The sequence below is a fragment of the Stylophora pistillata genome, chromosome 1 (genome assembly GCF_964205215.1).
Source record: "Stylophora pistillata chromosome 1, jaStyPist1.2, whole genome shotgun sequence".
NCBI classification, from domain to species: domain Eukaryota; kingdom Metazoa; phylum Cnidaria; class Anthozoa; order Scleractinia; family Pocilloporidae; genus Stylophora; species Stylophora pistillata.
In genome coordinates this window covers 5,877,691-5,904,142 of record NC_142519.1, presented here as the reverse complement: position 1 = coordinate 5,904,142, position 26,452 = coordinate 5,877,691, and the positions used below count along the sequence as shown (strand labels likewise).

Here is a 26,452-nt window from a genome sequence, read left to right as displayed (position 1 = left end):
GAACATGGAACCCGCTAACCGTTTCCAGAATGCATTAAGGGATTGATTATTCAGTGAATATTGAACCCGATAGCCGTATTCGTTTTGAAAAGGCGCGGATCATTGTTCAAATCAGAAGTCCATTTCGGATTGGATTATGCGAACACGTGATGATGGATCGGAACTAATTCAACATGGCGTCCGACATGGTGGGAAAGGGGAGTTCGAGTGTTGTGTAGAACTTCTTGTAAATGTTGTAAATGGAATGTTATCGAGAGCTTTTTTCGCCTATTTACATCTTGACGAACTTGTAGAAATTCTTGTGTATATTCATGGTCGAAAAAAATAGTGTACGGGCGAAGCCATCACAGGGCTTTTTTTATTTCGTTAATATTTACGATCGACTGTTTTCGCAGTGTTTTTACAGTGCAGTTTGTTAATTTTCAGGATTCCTCGTCAAATAGAACAATCTTATTGGACTTCAGAAATGGACTTCTAATTTGAACAATGATCCGCGCCTTTTCAAAACGGATACGGCTATCGGGTTCAATATTCACGGCTAGCGTGTTCAATAATCAAATAATCAATTCATTATTGCATTCTTGAAACGACTGGCGGGGTTCAATTTCCAAATGATCAATTCATTAATGTAATCTTAAGGAGTACGCTTCACTTAGTTTGACTGTAAGTTCTCTCTGTAAATTTTGACGAGGATTCCAAGAAAGCTTTAATTCAGGCTGAGGCAATAAAAACAAATTTGGTTGAGGAAAAATAGTGGCTTTTTTGTATTTAAAATATCTAATCTTAGGTTATGACTAGTTCTAATGGTTTTTTTGAATCGAATTGAATAATGATCTTTTTTAAAAGGCTAGGAAACGCCTGTAAATGTCCTCAGCGAAAGAGATTTTTTCTTTTGCTTTAAAATATAACCAATTCGCTTTTAGATCTACAAATACAGGGAACACGTAAGATTGAACCGAAATTGACAATTTCGATTAAAGTTTTAAAATGAAATAGTGCAATGGATATGACAGAAACTCCCAGGTTGTTGAACAAATTGTTACAAACAGACCCAGCACTCAGCACGTGATCATATGTCCGGATGTTGAACGAGAAAACTTCCGCAGAATTTCTGGTGGAAGTGTGACTCCATCCTTTATCCCCATATTTAGCTTTATTATCTCTCACTTCCTGCTTGATAATTATGTGGAATTGTGGCCTAATACAACCCGAACCGCTGCCGTGGTAAATCAACTTAGTACCAAGAAATCATTGAGTTGACTCTGAACATTCAGTATTTTTACTTTCGGCGCCAGCGGTCGGGCGATGAAGGATATGATTAAACGCGTGTTCCATCAGGCATTAGCTATCTTGTGGTATATTCGAAGAATAAATTGGAACTCCTTTGGAGAGAAAGGCGTGGATTAAGAAGGATGGGAATGGCACCAGTGCCTCATCCTCCGGCATAGTTCAGTTGTTTTGTAATCAAAGGATGTTTTCTAAGCCTGTGTAGAGGGCGGCAAGAGGTGTTGAAGTACACAAGGAATGTTCAGGCGCTATAATATGAATATTTCTCGGCTTCGCGCAAGTGAAAACAAATTAGCGAAATAGATAGTCGAACATACCCAACCAGACTCTTTCCTTATTTTTCCTTCGGTCACCCAGTAACAGGAAAGTGTTCTGTTACAACGGTTGACTTCAAAACAAAAAACCAATGACAAAAACAGCGGATTCGGGGAAGAAGAAGCAGTCAAAATTTTGGTTATAAAAGCAGTTTCTCTTGATATCTCCTAGTTGTTAACTCGTTTCTCCGGCCGATTCGAACGAACCTCGAGTGAAAAAAAAAATTCTTCTCTTCCTTGCCGTTTTCCTAGCGTCCCGCGGCGGTCGTTAGGCTCTGTTAGATAAAATCATGCGGGACTCTACCAGTGTGGACAAACCCTGTTGAGACAATTTTTCCATAGGCATAAGATAGCATCATTTCCTAGAATATCACTCACCCACATAGAGAAAAAAAGCAGCTCCTTTTAATTTCCTTCTCTCTTCAATGTTGTTTCGTCTATTTCGTCCAACTATACCTAAGTGTGTTCTCCGAGGAAAAACGCCGGAGGAAAAAATTCAGAGGAAAAAAGTGGCAGAAAGAGCGGGTTATATCAGCCAGGGTTGAAAATAAAAGTAAATATTTTAACGCAGTTGTCGTGTATGGTATAGCTTAGCCAGCCAACGAGCTCTCTAATGATGCTCCGGTGGAGTTGTTTAGGGTAACAAACAAATTTCTTACTTTCCAGCTACCACTAAAATGTTATGATCTTCAACATTTCTCTTGTTGAAATTTTTTAATTGGGTACTTCGAGGATTTACAACATACCAACAAAGGCATTAGAATGATGAAAAATGTAATACAGGGATTAAATTAGTCTAAAACACGGTTCAACCACAAAATAAATGACAGATAAAAAATAAAGACGTATTGGATAAGGAAAAGCGTAATGAAACCGCAGACATTGTTTTTGAATAAAAAATGATAATGAAATAAAATAATTTGTCAAATTCATTTGTGTTCAGAAGGAAAATTCTTTGTGAGACAAAAATGATGCCTGACGTTATAAATTAAGGCAAGGAAAAAAAATTGCTAAATCATGTAAAAGCCAAGTAAAGTTTGATTGTTATTCTAAGAAAGTCTCACCCGACTACGTTTGAGCTGAGTTCATTAAAATTTCATTCGCAGCGAAGGAAGTGTAATTTTAAGCTTTGAGATAAGTCGGATAATCTTTTGCGTCGCCTCAAGAAAACTATTTTTTCACACTGAAGTACGCTCTCGTCAGTCTGGTTGAATTCTTAGGGGCGTAAGCATTGGCGGAGAGCATTACACATCTAAACACGCATTTTAAACTCAAATTACAGTTAGGGTAACTCGCACAAGAAAAATTCGACGCCCTTGGTACAAAGGTAAATAGGCGATTAGGGTGAAGTGAAACAACAAGAGCTAAAAAGTTATTCACGAGGTGAGTCTGGATATATCGTCAATAAAATTGTTATGCTGTACCTTCATTTCTTTCATTTTGATTCAATTTATTTTTGTGAAAAAGACTGAATGTCAGTTAAGAGGCCAGGTATTTGTGATCAAAACAAATTGTTTCTCACCATATAATCAATTCTGTTTTAGGAAATCGACCTGATGGAATCTCATTTTCTAGTAGTTGTTATTCTTACAACAGGTGAGTTTTTGATTTGACGGAAATTTCCTAAACGTGATATAATGGTGAATAATAAGCTAATGCGTTACTGAGCTTATTTGTGCGAAGTCTATCACTGTTTCCATGCGCGTGTATTTATCGTGGAAACACTCAGCTGTGCACCAAATCTACAAATTATATTTTCAGTTTATCTATTAGCAAAATTTTCGTGCAAACGTGTTCGAAACATATATTTTTGAAGCCAATAAAATCAGTATTTGATTGACAATTTCATTTTGCCAGCTGTCTATTTAAAGTGTACGGCGCTGCATCGACAAGTTCGCGGTAACCTAGCGCTGTAAAATACAATTAACAAAATTGTTGATTTGTTTTCCTATGATTTAATACTGTCTTTTACTTTGTCATTATTTTTCTGCATTACTTTATAAGGGACCGGTCATAAAGTAGAGTAGAGGGGGTGGGGGGGGGGGAGGTGGGCGTTGAAAACTTGAGCGTAGGTCACTAGTTTTTATCACGTTAAAAAGGGTGGGTCAGGGGAAAAATGCACTGCATTATTCACATATCACCACAAACGTTAGTAGAATCTTTTTTTTTTAATAATATATCTAATTTTCCACCTTAATCCAACTTTATATAACAACAGGAATTCACATATTATATATTTTGTTTCTATTTATGTACAGTCTTAAATCTACAAAGTAGTCAGGAAACGTTTTAAAGTATAAAATCTCGAACACTAATTAGCTTTACTGTGTGTTGAGAAACCTTCACTTTATATATCATTTCAAACATCTTTTTACACAGCTTCTCCTATCAATCATCTTTTAATAGTCATCTTTACCACTACCATCACCCTCCGAAGCATTATCATCCTCCTCATCCTTCTCATTATCATCATTATCATCATTATCATCATCACTATCATCATCATCTTCACCACTACCATCACCCTCAGAAGCATTATCATCCTCTTCCTCCTTCTCATTATCATCATCATTATCACTATCATCATCATCATCATTATCACTATCATCATCATCATCATTATCATTCTCATCATCATCATCATCATCACTATCATCATCATCATCATTATCACTATCATCTATAGCACGCAATACAACTTGTGACACGTTTGCTTTGATTGTTTCAATAGCATCCACTGTAAATTGACCTTTACTTATTAATAGTTTTAACCATGCAGCGACCATCTCTCTTTTTTAAGCTGTTAAGGCCTATCACACTACAATGATTAGAGGTTATCGCATCACCATAAGATGACGAGTGACTGATTGCGGAGAATACTCTCTCACAGTGTTCCCCATGTAGCTATCCACATTACTGATTTTAATTGAGGGGTGGGTCACTAGGTTTTTATGTGCCACTCCAGGGGTGGGCCGCTCCAATTTTGTCAAATAACTCGGGGGTGGGCCACTGAAAACCAGTACTTTAAAAAAAAACTTTCCTAGCCCACCTCCCCCCCTCCCTTTTACTCTATGACCGGTCCCTAACTGCGTTCATCTGTTTGTTGATAAGAGGTCTTTTCATTCTGAGAGAGGAAGGATGGACGACGCATTCGTCAGAACGGTTGGGCTTCCTTGTGGGAAACCGAAAGCAGATTTAATATACAACTTTTTATTGAATTATTCTGTTATGTTTTAAATCGATTCGGAAACGTAATTTTCTTACTGGAACTCTGCCGTCGAAAGCAGTAACTCTGTCGGCCATCTTGGGAACGCAAAGGTCAACAAGACACCCACGGAACATAAGCTATTCAAATGGAGAACTTAAAGTTGCCTGTCATTTCTAAAGTAGCTGATTATAACTGAGGCTAGGCTCAAGCGTACAGATATGATAGAAATGCAAGCCAGAACCAGCCAGAGCCAGCCAGTTTGAGAAAATTTGTATTAAAACAGAACTGCGTCGGTTTCTTTGTTTTTTTCGCTGCACTACTTATCCCACTGTTTATTTCTTCTTGTCTTTAGCAGCCGCAATCAAAGAAACGAGATCATTAGAATGTTACAAATGTAATGCGACCTTGTTAGCAACCAAGTGCTTGAGAAATTCCCGAGTTGAAAGCTGCTCTCGAGAGGGCGAGTCAGTTTGTATGAGTATTGATGCCTCAGTGACAGATTTGAAGGGAGATAAGTCAATTCTGTTCTTAAGGTATGATACCGTACTAGAATCGGCTACTCTAAATCGTTACTGGATTTGCCACCCTAGTTCCACTTCAAGTAGCAGTTTAGAGACTGACAAGATAACCTTTCCAGATTTCCATATCTCAACCACAATACCTAATACTTTTCGCGCCAAAACTCTGGAGTAAACATTCGGGTTCAACTAATCTGCTTAGCCGGTGGAGTTTCGGGCGGTTGATGAAAAAAAAACAAAAAACGATGGAACCACGAAAAAGAGCAACTTCCTTCCCCACCCGTGACTTCGCCGCAAGTTTTGGCACCTTCGCCGCTCAAAAATTTCTGAATATAGCTAGCGACGCAGGCTTAACTCGTGGCTTACACAGAGTTACAAGTTTTGGTTCCTAAGTAGGACGATTTATACTTATATTGTCTCTCTCCATCCGAATGGGAAAAGCGCCTTTGATCGGCATTTATTCTGGGGGGGGGGGGTAGCTATACATCCTGTCGCTTCATTCTTCAAAAACTGGATTGAGCTCCAAGTCAGTCTATGTACAGATTTAGAACCATGGTATTGTTTATTTAACATAATCGTACTGGATCCCCAGTTTGTTTCGAAGGCAACTAAAGGGTTCAAAGATTAAGAATCCTTAGTATTCAAGAAAATCTGCAACATTTACCCAAAGACAAAGCAAAATGGAAATTTTAAAGAAATCTTGAGAGATGGGCTTTCCTGTTCGAAGCAGCCACATAGATAAATTTGTCAAAACTCCTCAATTTCCTAACGTAATGCAGTGTAATTGTTTTCTTTTTTAGGCAATGTTCGTCCAAGAGAGAATGTTACTCAGCCCAGCCGTGCAGAGATATCAAACTTCACCTGTGGAGAGAGAGGCCTGGGCTTCTTGTAGAGCCCAGCTGCCGCCCACAGTGCTGTGCCGCTGATCGTTGCAACCATCCTGTGGGGACACTAGATTTAATAACATCGGGCACTCATAAAATTCTACCGACATCAGCTGGACGAAAAACTCCAAAGAAGTGCTTTGAATTCGAGCCAAAATTCGTTTCAAATCTAAATGGAAGAAAACTACGCGAGAAGAGATGTTTGAAAAATGGTTCTTACGACTGGTGCTTCTCTTTACAAGCGCAGGTTTTAGACAGATGCACGAGGAAAGTTACCGCTACGGAATGGAGAGATTGCGTTACGGAGAGTCGTGATTGTCATGCAATCGCCAACAAATGTGCAGTGCTAAAGGAACTGGCAACTAACAGAGGAGCTGAAGTGAAAACTTGCTCTGTTAGCTGTTGTAGAGAAGATCTTTGTAACGCGTTTGGGGGACAAAAATTTCCAACTAACATGCAACTAGAAATCGAGAGCGGTGATGCTGGTCGACCGATGAGGATAGGCCAAATTTCAATATTGCTATCAATATTTCCCTTACTTAATTCACTGCTTTAAAAAGCCTTCAAATGCGAACTGCCAGTGTGAAGAACAGATAATTTTCACGTTTGCACACATTTAGTTTTTCCATTAAAATAACATCCAGAAACAGAATTCATACGACTTAGTGGGGGTATCTAGCCAAAAAACCAATGTTATCCGGAAATTCAGTTATAAATGAAACAAAAGTTGACCAAATGCATAAATTACCGCATCATTCGGAAAACTGTGGAAACGAATTTTAGGATCTTTTTTCCTGTTTTTATCCAAATGTGCGTTTGTATGTTAAAGGTCAATTCCCTGTTAAATAACTCGTGTCTAGGAGTATAATTTCTGACTCTGAAATTATTCATCCCGCCATCGGTTGTGAGTGTAACTGTTGCCATTTGTGTCGAGATTCTTAGGCAGATTGCAGTTTCGAATCTTTTCAAATAACGTCAGTTGCCTCCTAAGAACGAATTCGTCACGGAGGAATGACAGGAGTCGCGCAGGCCCGTCAAACTTTTTAACTTTCGAAGGGACGGCAACAGACAGTGAATCTCCATTATAATCCATGTATATTCACGCAATCTCGCTGCCATCAGCGAAGTTCACTCCAACTCGTCAAGATGCAAATGACTCAATTTTTGTTTTACGACCATGATGCAACGCAATCAGAGTGCGCACACCGCCTGTATTGCAATCGCCTGACTGTAATTACCAGTGCATGATACACGAGTACTAATAAAGCACATTAGTAAAGGAACAAACAATTGACCTAACCCCTATTGTTGTCATTCATTCAACCCTGCAACAGCTGCACGATCGTCGACTTTGGATTTTTTGCTTCAGTACCGATTGAACAATGAGTAATTAGCCGATACACATTTCTCACTTTTGATTGGGATTTCACTTGCATGATTACAGTTTTAATTTTAATCACGTTTAAAAACGTGTGATTTGATTTTGGCGGCAAGCCTAAAACTTTCACGTCCGGTTTAACGAGATCAATTTCTTTGTCAGTATGTGATTACGGACTGAAAAAAGCGTGCGGTTTCCGAAAGTGAGGGGTTCCCGTTTACTAAGGTTAAAAATAGAGAAAATGTATGACAGAGATTTAGGGGCCGAAAAAATGGTCTGGTAAAGAGAGGATTCCGGTTTAATGAGGGTCCGGTTTAGAGGGGTTCCACTGCAGTTGCATCAATGTCTGCCTTTGACAACTCAGCGGCGGAAATCCTTACACAAAGGATAGTACTCGCATAGTTAATGTACTCGGCAGACATTGTAAATAACTATGAAAAAAAAATAAGAAACGAGATTTCTGATCTTGAAGAGCTTACTTATACACTCGCAAACAAAAGAGATGGAAAATATCAAAGTGTGTTCTCTGACTCTAAAAAAGTTGGCTTTCAGTGACAATAGCGAGAGCAGAACCAAAAGCTTAAGAAACAGAGCGTAGAAACACCTTTAAAGTGTAGGTTTCAGCCAAAGAAAGGGAGACAAATGAAAAATTCCTATAAATCTCCCCACCCTGCCCCAAATAAGGAAAAAGGCTTTGGGAACGAGGCTGGCTCCAAAAGCAAGAAAGACAAGAAGACTGCAGATGCAGTTTATTTTTTATCTTACAAGTATTTAGACAACAGAAACAATAGACCACAAAATACCTGTTTGAGTTTATTTCAGATGAATTGGCAGGTTGTGTTTTTCTCCCATAAGTTAGGTAAAGTAATAATGCCATATTTTCGTTCTTTTGAAAGCTATGCTGAGCCTCTTTTTCTGTTTTTGTTGACGAAAACATCAGCCAGCCATAAAACAAAAATAACTCTTGCATACGTAGCATGCCTATGTTTAATCAAATGTCAATAAATGTGTAAAACTGAACAGGAACAATTATTCAACGACGCAATTAGAGCAACTAATGGGGGAAAAAATCATGACGGCAACAACCGACCGCTTTAATTTTTAGCGGTCGGTTGTTGAGACCCAATGGTTTATGAGAAATGTTATATGGTTACATGGTCAGTGCTTTACTTTTTCCATTATGTATAGTAAATCTTTGTCTTTGATATTTCCTTTATTTCGGAAATTGAGGATGACTTCTATCATTTACCTCGTGCAAAAAATAGTGGTTATTATATATGTACATACATGTACCCGTAAAACCGTTGGGTCTCATCGCTCATATGCATTTCTAACGGTTTGTAGGTATCAATGACTCTGACCTCACTCAGTGACCACACTCAGTGAGGAGACATTCAGCGTGAAAAGTTTATTTAGGACGAGTCAGCTAGTCGTGAAGTATGCGCATACTGGTACAATCTTAACATGTCTACACTGAACTGAAGGGTTCTACAAAAAAAAGACACCAAAAAAATACCCTTAGAAGTGGCCAAAAAATATGTGGAAACTTATTCCTCATCCAAGGCGGCAGCACGATACCCCGAGGAAAAAATGAATTGACCTGGTTCCACTACTAATGGCACAGAAAATCAGTGAATGCAATGATATTTTACAGGGAGTTGGAAGACAAAAAAAGTAAGTGGTCACACATAAGACTGACCGACATAGACTTACTTAATTTTCCCGCGAAAGGCTTAAATAATCGGAAACTTCCATGATGCCACGTGAACCATTTCAACATGTCATCAGAATATCAACTTGTGACTAATTTATTTCCATGTCACTCAAACGTCTGAAGTTACATTTTTGCAATCCAGTCTATAAAGGGTGACTGCATTACACGGTGTCCTTCAATACAGGTTGGACTGTATTTCTCACCTCTGGAATGGACTGCGAAGGCTACTATAGTCAGAAACCAGTGGTTTTAATGTGCTCTTTTTTTAAACTGCTTCATCATTGTCAAAGCCTTTATTGTTTGATTGCCCTCACCTTGTACTTCAGTCCTTCTTACGCCATTGACGTAAGACATTGTTTGCATTTAGTCATCATCAATTACATGGTCGGGTGAAACTGACTTTCCGAAAGAACATCTTTACTACGGTGAGAATGATTAAGAAACTTTGACATCGCGTAAACTTCTGCTTGAATCATACTTTTAAGGAAATCCTAGCTGGCGGAAATGGGTTAGTGACAGCATGCGTTGAATCCGTCGTTATGTCATGAGAAGTTACACAGCTGCTACGAAATGAATCATTCACAAAAAACTGAGGGGCACTATCATGATTGCTAAGAGTGACGCTGAAGAAAATCAGAGGACAAATTATTGGTAGTGTGTAGCGCATATCGACCAATCAAACTACGGTTTTTTTTGACAAGCATTAATATTGTTTCAGATTAAGTTAAACTCTTTTCGGGCGCATCATGTTTTAGTCGGACGTGTTGTTCACTTTGTTCCAAAGACTCGTAGCTATCACAGTTTACAAGTTGTTACAGTGCCGACAAGGAACACTCCAACGACGCGAAGGTAAAAACGAAACATGTCGCCGAAAGTAATGAACTTGGCACTTGTGATGTTCCTCATTTTCTTGCCAGTGGGTACGTAAATACTTCATATTAATCAATGATAAAGATTCTCATCACTAGTTACATCCTGTTTCGAGTTCTACGACGCTGCCATGTTGTTGTATCAGCATGATGTTCGTTAAGGGTTCATTCATTTTAAAGCTTCTCCTTTGCGGAAGAAATACAATATTTACATACTTGGAGTTTTATAGAGTGAAGTTTTAGCTTCTTTCGCTAGCTGTGTTATACAGCTATTAAAGTTTCTTAAATACCGAGTCGCGAATCGAAACAGTTCTTCCGCGTGTCAAGTTGTTAGACTAATTTTGATTTGTCATGAGTAATGCTCAAATACACTTACAAAACATTTCATCATTGAGCTCAGCACTTTGTGCAGCCAATCCGAAAGATAAACAGAACCTCGCTAGCCTTAGTTTTCGAAGACCGAGGATCTAGAGAGGTTTATACAGAAACCGTAAAAATCTTGAACAAAAGCTCATCTTTCAAACCGGCAGTCTAAATCCCACAGGTATTAACGAACGCTTTTCATTCCACTAGTTTATTGGTGTTTTTCTCGTTGCCATGTTCCCACCAATAACGTAGCTCCATTTTCTGCCTTTAAAAGCACATACAACCCACAATTCCTCTATTCGCTCCGAAGAAGGGCTAACGCTCGAAACGTCAGCTTTTATAATCGTAACGGTGGCCATTTTATCATTTCAAATTTGTTGATATATTAAAATTATTTCATACAGAAACGTTGCTTTTCACGTTGGTAATGTTTTATAGAAAATGGGATAAGTATGTGCATGCGAATATCGTCAGTGTTTAGCGAGGTTTTAGCTCATAGAGTCTCAGTAGTTTGCTAACACGCACAGTAATTTGAACCGAAAGATTAAACAGGTAATTCCAGTTCCTATTCGATACTATATCACGAGGTCTTAATTTTCCGGTTTTCGAGTTATTTTCATGCACGGATGCACATTCAGGTAGTTCTAGTGAGTTTAGGAGTTTTATTGACAAGTTGTTTTTAATTTGAAAACTGCAATTTCTTTGGGAGTGGTGGTTTTTAGAACTACATATGCCGTAGCCTACGTTAGATGATTATTTTCCGTCCTTTTCACGCTAAAAAATTAACCCAGTTCTTAGCTGGGGTAGGCTCAGGAGCGGTTATTTATATACCGACCCTTGCTCCTTCTCCCCAAATATCCGTAGCATAAGGGAAGACAAGGAACATCTTTATCACAAGACGTTATCTTACACGGAAAACATCTGACATTTTCTGAAATTTTCCTCCCAAATCCAGTGATTTCCCGTGAATGTTTTGAGTGTTTCAGTGCAACCTCTTGGAAGGACTGCGATGCCAATGGACGTCGAGTCAGATGCTTAACTTCGACAAGGTGCCTCAAAGCCAGCGCTCACAGCTCCAAGGAAAACGTTTATCTTCGAGCCTGCGCGCGCACGTGCAATGCCTCTAGTGTTGCCGTCTGCCGGGAGCCTGGTGTCACTTGTAACGTGGACTGCTGCTACAGGGACTACTGCAATGGCGTTAACAGTCGTATGGCCAGCACCCTCGTCATGATGGCCTGCGCTGTAATTTTTTTCTTGTTTGGCTATTAGATCTCTTTTGAAGACAATTACAGTAGTATTCAAATGGTGTTGTAGGGTTTGGAATTTTAATGATCGACATAAATTCGTCAAAAGCAAGTTCCAGATGTCGGTGTAATTTTTGAAGTAGTTATTAATATTAATTTTTCATAAATTTTGTCATCTTAGTTAATGACGGTTATTCTTAGGACGCAAGGTCAATAAACATTTTATTTCTTTGTGACATACTACGTACATCAGTATACATCAATATTTACCAATCAGATGAATCAATACTTTATCTGCAATTATTTATTGCTACTAAATGAATTGAAAAAGAAAGAAGATGAAAAAAAATGCGCTGAAAAAACTCAGCGTCTACCGACTCAGCAACGGATACCAAAAATCGGTTCCCAGTCTTCATGTTTTGAAGAAAAAATGTGTATTTGTCGAGCCCACTTTAATTCTATATTTCATCGTTGCCCCCGCTCTAACTGAGAATTTTATTCCACACAACATTTTAGCGAAGACCTAGATTTTCGCCATCATGTACTTTATTTTTAGAGAATGTTTTGATTAGAATTGCAAAAACAAAAAAACAAAACAAAACAACAAGAAAAAAATTGGGTAGTTTTTGGAGCTTAAAGAAAGGTCTTCAGTGCGAATTGATGGAAAATTACTAAAACTGGTTTAAGGGAAACCATGCCATTAGGTGTCCCAGGTCAATATAGACTACAGATTGACAATTCAAAAATATAATAGTGATTGTGGTAATTAAGAAATGAACTCCTTAGCACGTCAAGTTCTGTGCATAACTTACACGCTTGAACAATATCAATGTAAAATCACTGAAAGTTCACCGCTTAAAAGACAATGATCTTTGTCGCCCTTGACGAGGTAAACCGTAGAGACATCTCTGTTCTAGCCATAAAAAAGATAAAATGAAAATAAGCATCTGGTAAGTACAACGGATTTCATTCCTGATTTTTCGCGTACGTGCACGAACGTCGGGGTTGCAAAAGGATAGCAAATTACATTTTTGTAGAGCGTTCATTGCCTATTTTTCTAGTTTATTCCCTTCATCATTTGCATATAGCATTGACTGAGAAATTTTTTGCGCTTCAGATCCCAGCCTTAAGTCGCTCGTGATTAAAGACAATTTTATATAGGAAGACTTAGCGCTGCTTTCCATATATTTGGTGTCAAATTGCTTTTTAAAGTAACAAATTTCACCTTGACTGTTACTTTTGAGCTGCTCAAATTGCGAGCTAAGTATAACAGAGGCATGTTTATGAACAATAGCCTCCATCTGGCGCGAAAAAATGCACGGATATTTATCAGTATCAGTTTATAATCCTTCAATTTCGCGCGGGCGAAATGTTTACCGCGACAATTTACTGACTGCTACTAAGGATGCTTATATTTCAGTGTTTTCTGGTACGATTATATAAAAAAACACACACGTCTCTTCTTCTGTAAGAATAGCTAAACGTTCTCTCATCTTGAACTAAATTTTAAATGAATAAAATACTTCTATAGTCACGGTAGTAGACTTAGGGTTTAAAAACTGCGGAATATCACTATGGGTATATCCTTGGAAACCCCAGATTTAGCTGGACATATTTGATCATGTGATGCGTATAGACCAATCGCTCGCGAGAAAAAATATTTAATGGATTATAGAGAATAAACATTTAGTAAGCACCTACCCTTTTCCCCATTGCCCTTCGAGCTTTATACTCATCACCAATCGCTCGCGCCCGTTGCCTGCAGCGGGTAACGCTTGGGAAGGAATCAGTATTGGGCTTGGTCAGTGAACGAGTGTTTTGAAACAGATGTTCACCCAAACCTACCAATGCTGTCTATCAATAAATTAGCTTGGCTTGGTAAACCTATCATCTAAGACAGACTTTGTAGTTTGTCGATTTGCCTTTTCAGTTTGATAGTTAAAGGAAAATTGTTTATTGTTTTTCGATCACACGGACTGTTTCATTTCCATTTGAGCTATCAGCAGAAACCCCTTCTTCATCATCGTCACCATATCCCCTTTCAAGTCAACCGAAATTATGCATATCATGGAGGGTGGATGTGTGATTCTGTGCTACCCAGTTATTGGACTTGTACTCCTCTTGTGTCTTGTTCATATCTCGAGGAAAGATGAACAAGACTACTCTTTTACCAATGAGTACTTTGGTCTACGTTTCCCGCAATCTACGTCGGTTAAAGTGGCAAACTGGGATTCGAGACTCTGTACAAAATGGCGGGCACACGTGCATGTCACTATTAGAGTGAAACGAGCAAACGTTACTACAGCCTATTATGCCAATTCAACCTCGACTTTTAGACCTGTTATACAACTGTTACATGATGTTGAACTTAACCCTGGACCAGCAAACAGCTCTATTAGAAACAAGTCTGAAAAGTCAAATCGCAATGTGAAGATTGCACATCTCAACGTTCGCTCGCTTAAATGCCGTGAGCATTTCGTTCTTGTAAAGGAAGCGGTACTGGAAAATAAGTTTGACATATTTACCGTATCTGAAACATGGCTCAACAGTTCAGTTACGGATTTGGAGATAGAAATTCCTGGCTATGTTATCTATCGTATCGACCGACAGGCGAAGATTGGCGGTGGAATATGTGCTTATGTCTCACGAAATTACAGGACGGAGTACTTGAGCGATACATCTCTTATCACGGCCTCTGGCTTTCACCAACTGTGGCTAAAAATCCACGTCAGGAACATGAAGTCTTTCATTGTCTGTACAACCTATAGACCACCGGACACATCATTATCTTGTTTCGATTCAGATCTCACAGAGAACTTTATTTATGCCTCGTCGTTCAATGTTCCAATTTATCTATTGGAAGATTTGAACTGCAGACTTGATAATAGCAACGATCCCAGAGCTAATGCCCTTGTTAATTTCTGCCGTTCCTATAAATTGTCATTACTGATCAACACGCCAACACGAGTTACAGAGACTTCGAAGTCAATTCTAGATGCTATCCTTGCATCGGACACGAGACAAGTTCAAACGGCTACGGTTGTGGAAAGCTCGATTAGCGACCATGACTTGGTTTATGTCACCTTAAAATTGAAGAAGGCGCGCTCCAAACCCGTCTATATTACAACCAGAAGTTTTAAACACTACAGTCCAGTTGATTTTAGCAACGACGTATCACTGGCACCATGGTCCATAGTTGATGTTTTCGACGATGTCGAGGACAAACTTTATGCACTTGATTCGCTATTTACTGAGATACTCGACCGCCATGCTCCAGTTAAAACCTTTAAAGCACGCTGTAAACCAAATCCATGCGTAACAGACAACATCCGTGGATTGATGAAGACCAGGGATGATTGGCGTAAGAAAGCAAAGAAAAAAAATTATCCGCTATTCTGGACTGCCTAACACCAATAATATCTGAAAAGCAATTCGCCAGTGCATCCCCAGTAAATCTACATCTCAGCGAACATACAGTAATAGCGACAAAGCTGTTGCAGACGAATTTAATCAGTTTTTCGTATCTGTTGGTCAGAGCACTGTTGACAAAATTACGTCCCTGGCTAATGAATGCAACCTAACACTTAATCAGAATTATTTTGTACCGAGACAATACGTTCTCTCTGACCAGTTCACACTGAGTACCATTGATTATAAACTAATAGAACGTATAATAGCAGCGATGCCTTCAAACAAGGCCCCAGGGATAGAAAAAATCCCGATTCGTGTCATCACTGATTGTCTTAATCCAATTGTTCACCCAATAACGTCTATTGTTAATGCATCCTTTTAAAACTGTGTTTTTCCATCAAAATGGAAAACAGCCGTGGTTACACCAATCCCAAAAGAGGGCGACCAGGAACAGGCAAACAATAATAGACCCATCTCACTTATACCAGTCTTATCAAAGGTTTGCGAAAGGGTAGTACATAATCAGCTCACCCCGTATCTGCAATCGAAGGACACCCTATCAAAGAGCCAAAGCGGTAACAAGAGATGGCATTCGCGCGAAACGTCTGTGATTGAAACAACTGACACAATTCTTAACGCCATTAACAAAAAAAAGTTAACGGCAGTTGTTCTATTAGATATGAGCAAAGCCTTCGATAGCGTCAATCACGACACGTTAATTTTAAAATTGCAAGATGTCGGAATTTCCAGTGACGCTCTCCAATGGTTTCGTAGTTACCTAAGCAACAGGACACAAGTAGTGCGAATCCATTCAACGCTATCTGAGCCTTTGTCTGTGACCAACGGCGTCCCTCAAGGAAGTATCTTAGACCCACTACTATTTAGCATTTATACGAACGATCTTCCATCGATCCCACAGAAATGCAGCACTCAGAGTTATGTAGATGATACGAAACTCATCACTTCCTTCGAACTTAAAGACAACCTGGATGCAACTGCTGATTTGGAAGACGACTTGTTTAAAATAGGAGAATGGTGTTCCAACAACCAATTGTTACTTAACCCTAGCAAAACCAAGCTGATTATATTTGGCAGCACGCAAATGCTTGCAAAACTGCAATTTCGCTCCCCTTCCTTTATCGGTGAGGACATCGTCCCCCGCAGACACCGCCAAAGACCTTGGTGTGATTTTGGATTCTAATTTAACTTACGATGAACACATAATTAAGACCGCTTCCTCGTGCATGTCCCGCCTCGGCCAAATAAACCGTGTCAAGCATGTTTTCGACAAACGTACACTTTTGATGATTATTAATTCCTTAGTTTTCAGCAGGTTATTTTATTGTTCCAATGTTTGGTCAAATACCTCAAAATGTTATGTCAACAAGTTACAGGCGGTGCAGAACTTCGCGTGCCGTATTGTTAGCAGTGCGCGTAAATTTGACCACGTTACACCAATTCGCAAGGAATTAAATTGGCTTTCAGTTCAAAGCCAGCTTTACTACCGGAACGCTACTATGGCCTTTAAATGCATGACTGGTCAGGCCCCAGAATACCTCTCATCAAAATTCATAAAGCGAGCCGAGGTTAGTCGACGTAGCACCAGAAATTCGATCGCAGCTTTTGCAAATTCCATTTTTTAGAACAGCTTGCGGTCAGAGAACATTTTTCTATAGAACTGTAAACTTATGGAACTCTTTGGATAATTCCTTTAAACTGTGCAGCTCCGTTAATGTTTTTAAAAATCGTTTAAGGACCAAATTACTCAAAGAGTTGTAATTTTATATATGTATTTGTATACTTTTATTTTTCTTTTAGAACACTCAGATTTTAAAACATCTTTAATTGTAAATAGGATTATTTTTATAACATTGTCTTTGAAAAGCCCCCTTGGGGAAAGTCAATAAAGTATGTATGTATGTATGTATGTACGTACGTACGTATGTATGTATGTATGTATGTATGTATGTATGTATGTATGTATGTATGTTTGTATGAATGTGGTCAATTCCTGTTCGTGGAGTTTCTATATTTCTTTGCCGTATTCTTGGTAGGCTTTGCAAGCAACGTTTTGCTCATTTTGACAAGTTATAAGAAAGGGAATAATTCTAAATACCAGAGCAAGAACCACAATGACTATCTGGCTCACTGCTCCATTGCAAACTTGATCTTTATGGTCAGAATGCCCTTGGATATCATCAGCTTCACAACAAATGGATCTTGGTTTTTCAGGGAGTTTTTCTGCAGGTATATCCGAGTTTTAATAACATTCCACACACTCGATATGATAATTTCAATCTACTTTCAAAGGAACTTGACTAAAGTGCTCTTGTTCGTTCATGATGAGTTCTTCTCAATGTAACTTGATTAAATTTAAAATCTTGTTTTTGCTTCACTATTAATTTTCGTGTAGTCTTTTCTGAGATATGCATCCGTACACGTGACTGAGATAACTCGCCAACTTTCAGTTCTGTTCAATCACTGATCAGGATTTGTAATGTGCTGTTATCGCGAATATGTTTTTATTTTCTATCTTTTTCCTCGCTTTGACAAATATATTGGTTTTTTTTCTTGTCAAAGAAGCGACAGTTTTGTTCGTCAAGTTTTATGAACCATTTTAGAAGGGTAATACTTAGCTTAGGCAGCTTCACGGTGGGAGCAATATTTCTTCCCGATTGGCGGCAAATGACGGAAAGATCTAATTTTCGTGCGAGCTCCAAAATTTGCATGTTTATTAAAGGCCAAATCGTAACAAGTGTAAATGATTCTCTGCGTGTAGTATGGATAAGAAAGAAGATGCTAGAAAAAAGTGAAAAAGTAGCAATGTGCGTCTCACTTTTCGAGGACACTAGACGAGGACAGCTGGTCTGAGTATTCATTATCGCATGCACCTCTGTGACTTGGCTCTTGAATTTTTTTTCTCTTTTAGTATGTTTTTTTCTTTTTACCATAATGAATTGGAGGGATACTATGATACGATTTAGCTGAAAAATCAATATAAAACCGAAGGAAAACAGGAAATTAACGTTGTGGCGAGAAACCACTACAGATAACTAGCGCGTGGCTTTCTCGAAAACAAAGTCATAGACGGGAATGAACGAAGGCCTGATAAAAAACCAAAAGTATACACTTAGGCACCTCAAAGGATTGAATAAATCTGTGAACAAATAAGCTTTCTTTTGTGGGGGACATTCAGCAGCGTGGCTTGTTTACAAACGTTCCTCGATATTTGAGGTAGTGAGGCAGTCGAAGATTCCTTTTTCGGTTGGACAATTTGCTGTAAAAATCGCGTGCGTCGGCTCAAAATGCCAGCGGCTTTTTCCTACCACTTCGTTTGAGGAACCTACCCAGGTTTGGATGGAACTCTTGAGGTTAAGGCCGACTTTTTTCGGAGGAACACCAAACGTCGACTTCCTAAATGACTAAAACTTAATTTCTTCGCATTTCATTTTCAGCTTACACTTTTTCGTCGAACAGGCGACTTACATTGCCATAGCAACCCACATCATGAACATGGTGCGCGATGCTTACACCCCATTTGGCTTTCCCACGCAACCCTCTTCCTGTACAACTAACTGGGTCGTGGCGTTGGTGTTCGCGTTCCCCCTGCTCTTCACCTCTCTTGCAAGAACGCCTGGGAGGTGCACACGGTGCACACTGGTAACCAATAGTTTGGGACGGATGCCAGTGTTCCAGTGGACTGAGTTCCTGTACGTGGCCGTCTTGCCTCTTGTGGCGGTTTGCTTTTACAGTAACAAGTTTGGCGAGTACCCAAATTACGAAGCCCTCGACAAAACTGGTAAGTATGATGATAGCTCATCACTTTGACTCAGAAAAGATCTTCGCACGGTCTTACACTATGTTTATACACGTTAAGCTCCAGGGATTGAGGTGCGTGCTGGCCTGGTGGTTACCGCGGTAGGGTTGTAGTCAAAAGAAGTCCATTTTCAAGTACAGGCCAGTCTTTCCAGCCAGAAGTAAAAGTGGGTGTAACCGTGCTGGATGTGCCAAGGATATCCGACTGAATGCTTAGTTCTGACCCCTGACCTATGATAGACTTGCATTTCGGGGGGGGGGGGTAACAGTCCACTCAGTTACGCAAAGCTTTGAAGAAATTGGGAAAGCCTTTAGGGCCTTACGGGCCTTTAGGCTAGCAAGTAGACTTAACCCTTGCTTAAATATGTGGGATGAAGGGATTCTCAAATAATAGCCAAGGATTGATTGTCGAGTCACACTCCTTGAAAGTGTTTGGTTTGCCACTAAAGTGGCCCACTTCTGTGGAAGCATCAGCCCAACTGCTTGATTTTGATTTTATAGTTTGATGAAGCCCAATTCAATCAGATTCGTTTATCCATCACAGAAAATCAATTTCATGGACAGGGTAGTGAAAGCAACGAGTACAACAAAAATTTGAAAGCCTAGCTCCCTCTTACACTTAGATTTCTTTCAATACCAGTATTTTTTAAACTAAATACAAAAAAAAGATAATTTTGCAATTCTATCCACAGACCCAGATGACCACAATGGCCAAACCAAGATGAATCTACGCAAGATTTGTCTCGCACTGGCAACGGCCATTCTTATCTGTGCCAGTCCAGCGCGGCTGACCGAGATTGTGGATGGAAACTTTGAATTGTGGCCTGGAAACCAGATCATTTTCTTCTTTATTCCTCGGTTGCTGATTTATGGACAGACCATGATATTCGCTGGAGTGTGTGTCTTTTACTTTCCAAGCTTCTATCAAGAGGCCAAGACTGCTACAAAGAGAATATGCGGCTGCCACACCAACCGTCTTATTCGGTAGAACCTCACTGAACAGTAAATTGACAAATCTTTTCGATTTCTGCCCTTATTTAGTTTCGTCTTAATAGTGTTCAGCTTGCTAACCTTTTCATTTTAATCAATTTGTTAAGAGCTCAGTTTTCATTTCCAACTCGTAAACTGCTCGTGGTAATTTGATTTGATTTTTTCATTTATTGAGCAATTTTCGTCGCTATAGCCTTCACTCGTTAGATCTAGAGAAATAAAGTCAAATTTTCATAACTCGGCTGTGAGCTATGTTGTTACAGCTCAGAAGAATGTACTTTCATGATTTATAGGAAAACGACCACTAAGACCGCACGTACTTAGGTCAATTTGTAAAAAAGTAGATCACAACCTTCTATTTTCTCTTTGGTCGGAATCTGTGTTTAAAATTCTTTCTTCATCCGCATGGGCGTTTTCTTTTCACCGGCAAGAGTTACAGGAATATCTATGAATATTAAAAGGCCCTATGTCGGAAAAGTGACGTCAGCCTTGTAACCTCGCAACGCCAAACCAAGGGTGGTCTTTACGATATTGTGATTTTGAAAAAGAATAGGCTAAGATCGACGCGGTACGAAGCGTGTGACGACTAGAATAAAGATAGGAAAAAAAAAACTACGCGAGTGACTAGTGTTGCTGTACTGGGATTTCCAACACCTGAGATGAGTTAGCTAACATTCTCTGAAACTTTCACTCAGAGATTATCTGGCGGAGTTAATTGAGTTCGTGGAAACGTCACTTTAATCAACAATATCAAGATAAAACAAGGTCTCACTATAAAATGATGTTTTAGCTCCAGGAGGAAATATGCAGGTAAATTCAAAGTTTGTTATGCCGGTAAATTAGAATGAAGAACCTGGTAAAACCCGGTTACCATGGGGTGAGGTATCATATTTTGAAAGAGGGGGAATGTTGTTTTTTCTCAAGGAATATCTAAATGATATTTAAAGACAATTGCTTATTTCTATTTAGCCAATATCACTGAAAATGTTGTTCATTGCGGTGACAGCGCGCCAAAACAAACCAATAACAGAAAACCAAGGTGCTTAAAATAGCAACTCCGGATCCTAAAGGTACGATCTCGTCGCCTGAAGAAGACTAATAGTAGAGCAGTTGAAACGTCACGATCAGTAAATTGATAGCTTGACTCCATATCGTGAGACAAACGACTGCACGTTTCATTTATCTTCTATCCTACTATAGCCGCTCGGCGAATTACGACATGAACGAGGAACAAATATCGAATGTGCGGGTTCAAATGACGACGAAAGCTGGACTAATTTTTTCCCGGCTTCATTTCTTTTCTTCAATTGCTTTAATCTCACCTTACCGCTAAAGCTTGTTTCTTTGCTTTATTTACCTTTCACGTGTCAAAATCAATGATTTCATTTCGTTAATCGAACTGTACTTTACATTTCCGTGCCATTTAAAATGTTAATGGCTCTCTTGACCTCAAATATGTCTTTGTATCATCACTTACGCAAGCTCTAGAATTATGTTGTGGAGAAGTTATGCTCAGCACTTGAGTCAAGGAATCCAGACCATAAAAAATTAGAAAATATTATTTTCCGTTCGAAAATCAAAGCAGCAGTACCTGGATGAATTAGAATAGTCAATTTGGTGTCGTTTGATAAAAGTGTAGGTGATTTGAATTACAAGTAACATCAGTGTCTGTGAAAGATCTAGGATATTTTAACTGGGGGAGGGGGGGATACGAACAATAGCAGAAGAAAACCGGCCGATAAAGGAGTGTAGGGTGTTCTCTCCTGGAACTCTACTTCTAAGATAGGCTTTCGGGAAATACGACGCCACTTAGGGACGGACCATTATTTTTCTGGAGGGGGGTATGAGAAATTTTCTGCTGCAAGCGTTCTTTTTTTTTAAATATATACATCTCCGAGATCCGCAAACATTTTTTCTCAATATCATCTGCGTGCAAACAATTGTGTTTGCATTTTTCTTTTGTGCTGAATATAACCATTGCCTTATTGAACTATTTTACGAAGAACGTAATCAATAGTGCTATAGCCACTTATTTCGTCGATATACACTCCACTCATCTTTTAAAGTTTTTTGGCTGCTATTGACGCAAATAAAGGGCATAGGACAGGCCCACATTGTGTCAACTCTTATACTAATGCTTCAATTTATCACTTTATTTTTTTAAATTTTGGTAATAATATTTTTTAATATCTTACCTGACTTCTCCACAGATATTTTTTTCCCTATCACGCCTGCAAACAATTTATTTTGTCTTTTCAGACCCCAAAAATAATGGTCCGTCCCATACGTCACTTTAATAATAAACCAGCCTCAATTTTTCAGGTCGAAATTTTACTCTTTTGCATCAAGATATTGCCAAACGATCCTTTGAAAGGTTGTCAATTATGTGTTCTTGCAATACTTGAAGTTCTCAGCTCTATTTCTAAATGAATCACTAATTGATTATTTTGTTGTTGCAGTCTCTATCAGTTTCGAAGGTCCTGGGAAATTGTGAAAGTTGTAAAATTATGTGGAAGGTTGTGTTTGACTAGTAACGAGAGTAAGATTTGATTCGATTACTTAGGGCCAAGTCGCACTAGAGGACAAAACTGTTTATTTATGTCAAAAATCTGTCATCACAATGAAAAACCAAGTGCGACCGGTTTGTTCACCAAAGGACAAAATTTGGTCGCGGGCGGACAAACTTCGAAGATGCCCTCGACTACCTCTGGAGGAGTTTGACTAATGGTCGTGGGTCGTGGGTCGTGGGTACAAGTCGTGGGTCGTGGGTGTGGGTGTGGGTGTGGGTGTGGGTGTGGGTAAGAGTCGTGGGTGTGGTTAATACTCAATAATAAAAATAACCATTTAAATATTAAATATAATAATACATAAATTTTATACAACCCTGTCATTCATTAATTTAACTGTTCTTTCTTCTAGTTATTTTATTTTGTTTATTCAATTTACCCTACTTTACGTCTATTTTTATCTGTTATCTCACTGTTAATGAAATTAGTTTCAGTTTCGCGACGGGAAGAGAGATAAATCTTGTAATTACATTAAATTAGTTTCAGAACACGATAATTCCGGATCTGTCACCAGCGCGATCGCCGACGAGTGTCCATTGGTCGGCTACTCTGGGATTTGATTTTTCCCTTTTTCTGCTTTTTAGGGTTGTTGTCAAGGGAAATCCACAGGACATTCTTTTGTTCTCTTGCGGTTTTCAAGCCCCAGACGATAAAACTTTCCCGAGGTAATTTACTTAGGGAAAAATCGGTCACACTTGCAAATTTGAGTTTCCCTAGGACAAAACCCTGTAGTGTTACAACAGCTGATATCGCGTTTACGATCCTCCACTGTCGAGTTACCAGTCTGGCAGAGGTTATGTGTGTGCCTTTTGAGTCAGTCGACTTTGTGTATACAGTGTGTAATTACCAGATTTATCAATCATTCTTTTGTCATTGATGTTGTCAGACGAGATCTCGGAATTTCTGTTCTTTGGCCCTGACTTTAGCCGCAAATATAGAATTCACGAGCGCTGTCGCAATTTTAACGTTATAGTTCTTCTACTATATGAATTCATTTTTGGTACAATCGTACAAAGCAACTCAGGTGTCTCGTTAACACAGACCTCGAAAACGCAGAACGCAGACCGCAGACCGCACAGCTCGAAAAACGTGTATACAGTGTCTAATAGAGTCCTAAAGTGCTTACGTCACGTTTCCATAGCACCGGAATTCTGTGGTCTAAACAAACCAATATGGCGTCCCTAGCGTGACACATTGTCGTTGACCTCGAACACTTCAAGAGCTATAATAGCGCATTTTATCCTCCAATAATAGAAATAAGATAAAGAGAATCAAGATAACCTTTGGCCTTACTATTAAAGAGTATAATAAGCGGACAAAAGCACCTGGTGAGCAATAATTCGAGTCAAAACGCCACGGAGACGAAGTTTGCGATGGGCCAGTGTTTTCATCCAGATTGCAATCACACATCTGAAAGCCACTGCTGCCGATTCTTTTCGTTTCCAGACCAGAAAAAACATAAAACACTCTATGATAAGTGGATATCATTTGTAAGGTGAGTATTTTTCGAAAAATATATATTTCGATGCTGTACCATCGATTAGAAATAGCTGTTTTTTTTTTATCTCAAACTGATTCACGATTAGCTGTTTCTCTTTCTTGTCTTATTTCTTTTCTCGCGGCTTTGCCTTTCCTTGTCTTCAGTCTTGATCTAAGATTATTTAGTTACTAAAAAACTATATGATAGTTGTGAGTATCAAAGCTTTTACACTAACTAGTATTAAGTAACAAGCTCAGAGAAATACTCGCTTCGCATTCACGTCTTAGACTACAAGGTTAAGCATGTGACCAACTAAACTTTGGGTTTTTTAAGCGCAAGTATAGTAAATGCTTCTGTCTTTTTCTGTTATAGGAGAGGAGATAGAAAGCCCAGAAAACATTCGCGACTTTGCAGTTGTCACTTTAAAGATGGGCGAAAAGAAAATATGCCAACCATCAGTGACAGAAACAGGCACAAGCTGTTTGATAGTTTGGACTTGCTGCCAGGTACAGGACCAACACCTCCCAGTACACCTACCCCCAAGAAAAAACGGAAAGTGTCTGCCGAGCCCACGAAATTACCAACTGTAGCATCTGTGCTTGAAGAGATTAAAGAGAACTCTGAACCATGTTCCACTGAATGCTCACAAGAGGAAAAGACAAGTTCCAAAGAAGCTCTGCTGTCAATAGAGCTTGATATGACTTCAACAGAACTTGCTAAACACAAGGAAGTGTCAAGTTACTATAGTGCACACTACTCTGCTAAGAGCTTGAGCCCTGAGGTGATACGGATGGAGACAGGTCTACCCACTAAGGATGTTTTTGATATTGTTGTGGGATATGTTTCAAGATTCAAGGGTGAAATAAACTATTATGCTGGATGGAAGGTTGAGGCGATCACACTTGAGGACCAGATATATTTATCACTCTGATGAAACTGAAACAAAATTATACCAATCTACATTTAGCCCAGTTGTTTTCATGCAGTGTTGCAACTGTTGCTAACATAGTACTAACTTTTGTCCATGTTCTGCATTCTCTCCTGTTCAAAGACATCATGACAACTGTGCCATCTAGAGAAAAGAACAAGATGTGTTTGCCATCTTCTTTCACTGAGTACAGCAGTTGCCGCATTGTGATTGATTGTACAGACATTGAAATTGCTGCACCTAAGCTCATGTCCCAGCAGAGTGCTACATATTCCAGCTACAGGGGAATGAACTCTTTCAAAGTCATTATAGGGGTTGCCCCAAATGGAGTTATAACCTATGTTAGTGATCTTTTTCCTGGCTCAGTCAGTGACAAGGTCATGGTTAAAGAGTCTGGGTTTTGTAAACATTTGAGTGCTGGTGATCTTGTTCTGGCAGACAAAGGTTTTCTCATCAGCGATGTAGTTCCAAGAGGTGTTTCAGTGAACATACCACCATTTCTCAACAATGGAAAGTTTACAGAGAGTGAGGCAAGGGCGACAAAATCAATAGCTCGATGTCGCATCCACGTAGAGCGTGCAAATGCAAGACTTAAGAGTTTTCGCATCCTTGGCTTCATCCCAGCATTTTTGAGGTGCCATGCTGACAAGCTATGCCAACTGTGCTCAGCTCTTGTTAATTTGCAGTATCCATTGATCAAGGATGGCTGCGAAGACTTTGAATTTGACTGAATAGAACTTTTTTTCAACTAAATTATAGTACAATGAGTTTTTAATATTATTTTTGTATTACTAGAAGCCCTACTGTAACAGATCAAATGGTATTGACATAGCTTTGGTCAAAAATATGATGTGGTCAGTTTTACATTTTTCTGATATTCATCTCCTTTATGTTCATTAATACAAACTACTATGTGTTCTGTGAAAATAGATTATAATGAAAACCAGTGACATTCTTAAATTGTCATTTCAACTAAATCCAGGTCAGGGGCATGTGACCAGTATGGAATTCTTTCGTCCAGTAGTTCCAAGTGTGAAAGTCGTGCTGGCTTAAAGGTTTTACTTTTGTGTCTGTGAAGCTGGGAGCCTGAGTCCAGGTGTATAAAACTAAAGCCACACTTCAATTAGCTTAAGGGATGGTGAGAGGTAGTCAGAAAAAATAACCTGTGCTGCATGGATTTTGTTTTGGCTCTCACCCCTTCCCTTTGCATTGCTATGCAAGCCTACTTAAGTGTGGCATAAGTTTTATGTACCTGGGCCCTGTTGAGTAACCAGGATAAGTGTTACCAGCTACCAGTAGCCATTGGTTGCAAAAAAAAAATTGTTTAAGCTTGCTTTCAGGAAGAATGTAATTTATTATTAAGTTACTATGCTAAATGGAAAAATGTGGGTTCTTTATCTTGTGTCTCTATCTGAGTGTTGAATATGTAATGTTATATTAAGAAATTAATGTATGAAATTTAAAAAAATACCTTTTAG

The 26,452-nt window shown here is 39.0% G+C and overlaps 3 protein-coding genes across 4 annotated transcripts; all 3 read left to right on the top strand.

Moving 5' to 3' along the window:
- Positions 1–2,822: 2,822 nt before the first annotated feature.
- Positions 2,823–7,488, top strand: LOC148740999 (uncharacterized). The gene is made up of 4 exons (XM_088733227.1): positions 2,823–2,984; positions 3,146–3,197; positions 5,162–5,342; positions 6,128–7,488. The coding sequence occupies exons 2-4, from the start codon at positions 3,158–3,160 to the stop codon at positions 6,765–6,767; spliced, it is 861 nt and encodes a 286-aa protein (XP_088589353.1). The 5' UTR covers positions 2,823–2,984; positions 3,146–3,157; the 3' UTR covers positions 6,768–7,488.
- A 9,364-nt stretch (positions 7,489–16,852) lies between these two features.
- LOC148740998 (uncharacterized) lies at positions 16,853–20,487 on the top strand. Its single transcript, XM_088732134.1, has 3 exons — positions 16,853–17,440; positions 18,649–18,992; positions 19,702–20,487. Exons 1-3 carry the CDS (start codon positions 17,112–17,114, stop codon positions 19,995–19,997), a joined length of 969 nt encoding a protein of 322 aa, XP_088588260.1. The 5' UTR covers positions 16,853–17,111; the 3' UTR covers positions 19,998–20,487.
- A 3,196-nt stretch (positions 20,488–23,683) lies between these two features.
- Positions 23,684–26,371, top strand: LOC148740997 (uncharacterized). 2 transcript variants are annotated; one of them, XM_088732155.1, is made up of 2 exons: positions 23,684–24,061; positions 24,419–26,371. In XM_088732155.1, exon 2 carries the CDS (start codon positions 24,977–24,979, stop codon positions 25,703–25,705), a length of 729 nt encoding a protein of 242 aa, XP_088588281.1. In that variant the 5' UTR covers positions 23,684–24,061; positions 24,419–24,976; the 3' UTR covers positions 25,706–26,371. Both variants share the same exon structure in this region, with proteins under 2 accessions (XP_088588281.1, XP_088588283.1).
- The last annotated feature ends 81 nt before the right edge of the window (positions 26,372–26,452 follow it).

Coding starts and splice junctions, on each gene's coding strand:
- LOC148740999 (XM_088733227.1), top strand. CDS start 3,158: ATGGAATCTCATTTTCTAGTAGTTGTTATTCTTACAACAG. Junction 3,198..5,161: donor AGTTGTTATTCTTACAACAG/GTGAGTTTTTGA, acceptor TCTTGTCTTTAG/CAGCCGCAATCAAAGAAACG. Junction 5,343..6,127: donor AAGTCAATTCTGTTCTTAAG/GTATGATACCGT, acceptor TTTCTTTTTTAG/GCAATGTTCGTCCAAGAGAG.
- LOC148740998 (XM_088732134.1), top strand. CDS start 17,112: ATGTATGTATGTACGTACGTACGTATGTATGTATGTATGTATGTATGT. Junction 17,441..18,648: donor TTCAGGGAGTTTTTCTGCAG/GTATATCCGAGT, acceptor TTTCATTTTCAG/CTTACACTTTTTCGTCGAAC. Junction 18,993..19,701: donor CGAAGCCCTCGACAAAACTG/GTAAGTATGATG, acceptor TTCTATCCACAG/ACCCAGATGACCACAATGGC.
- LOC148740997 (XM_088732155.1), top strand. CDS start 24,977: ATGAAACTGAAACAAAATTATACCAATCTACATTTAGCCCAGTTGTTT.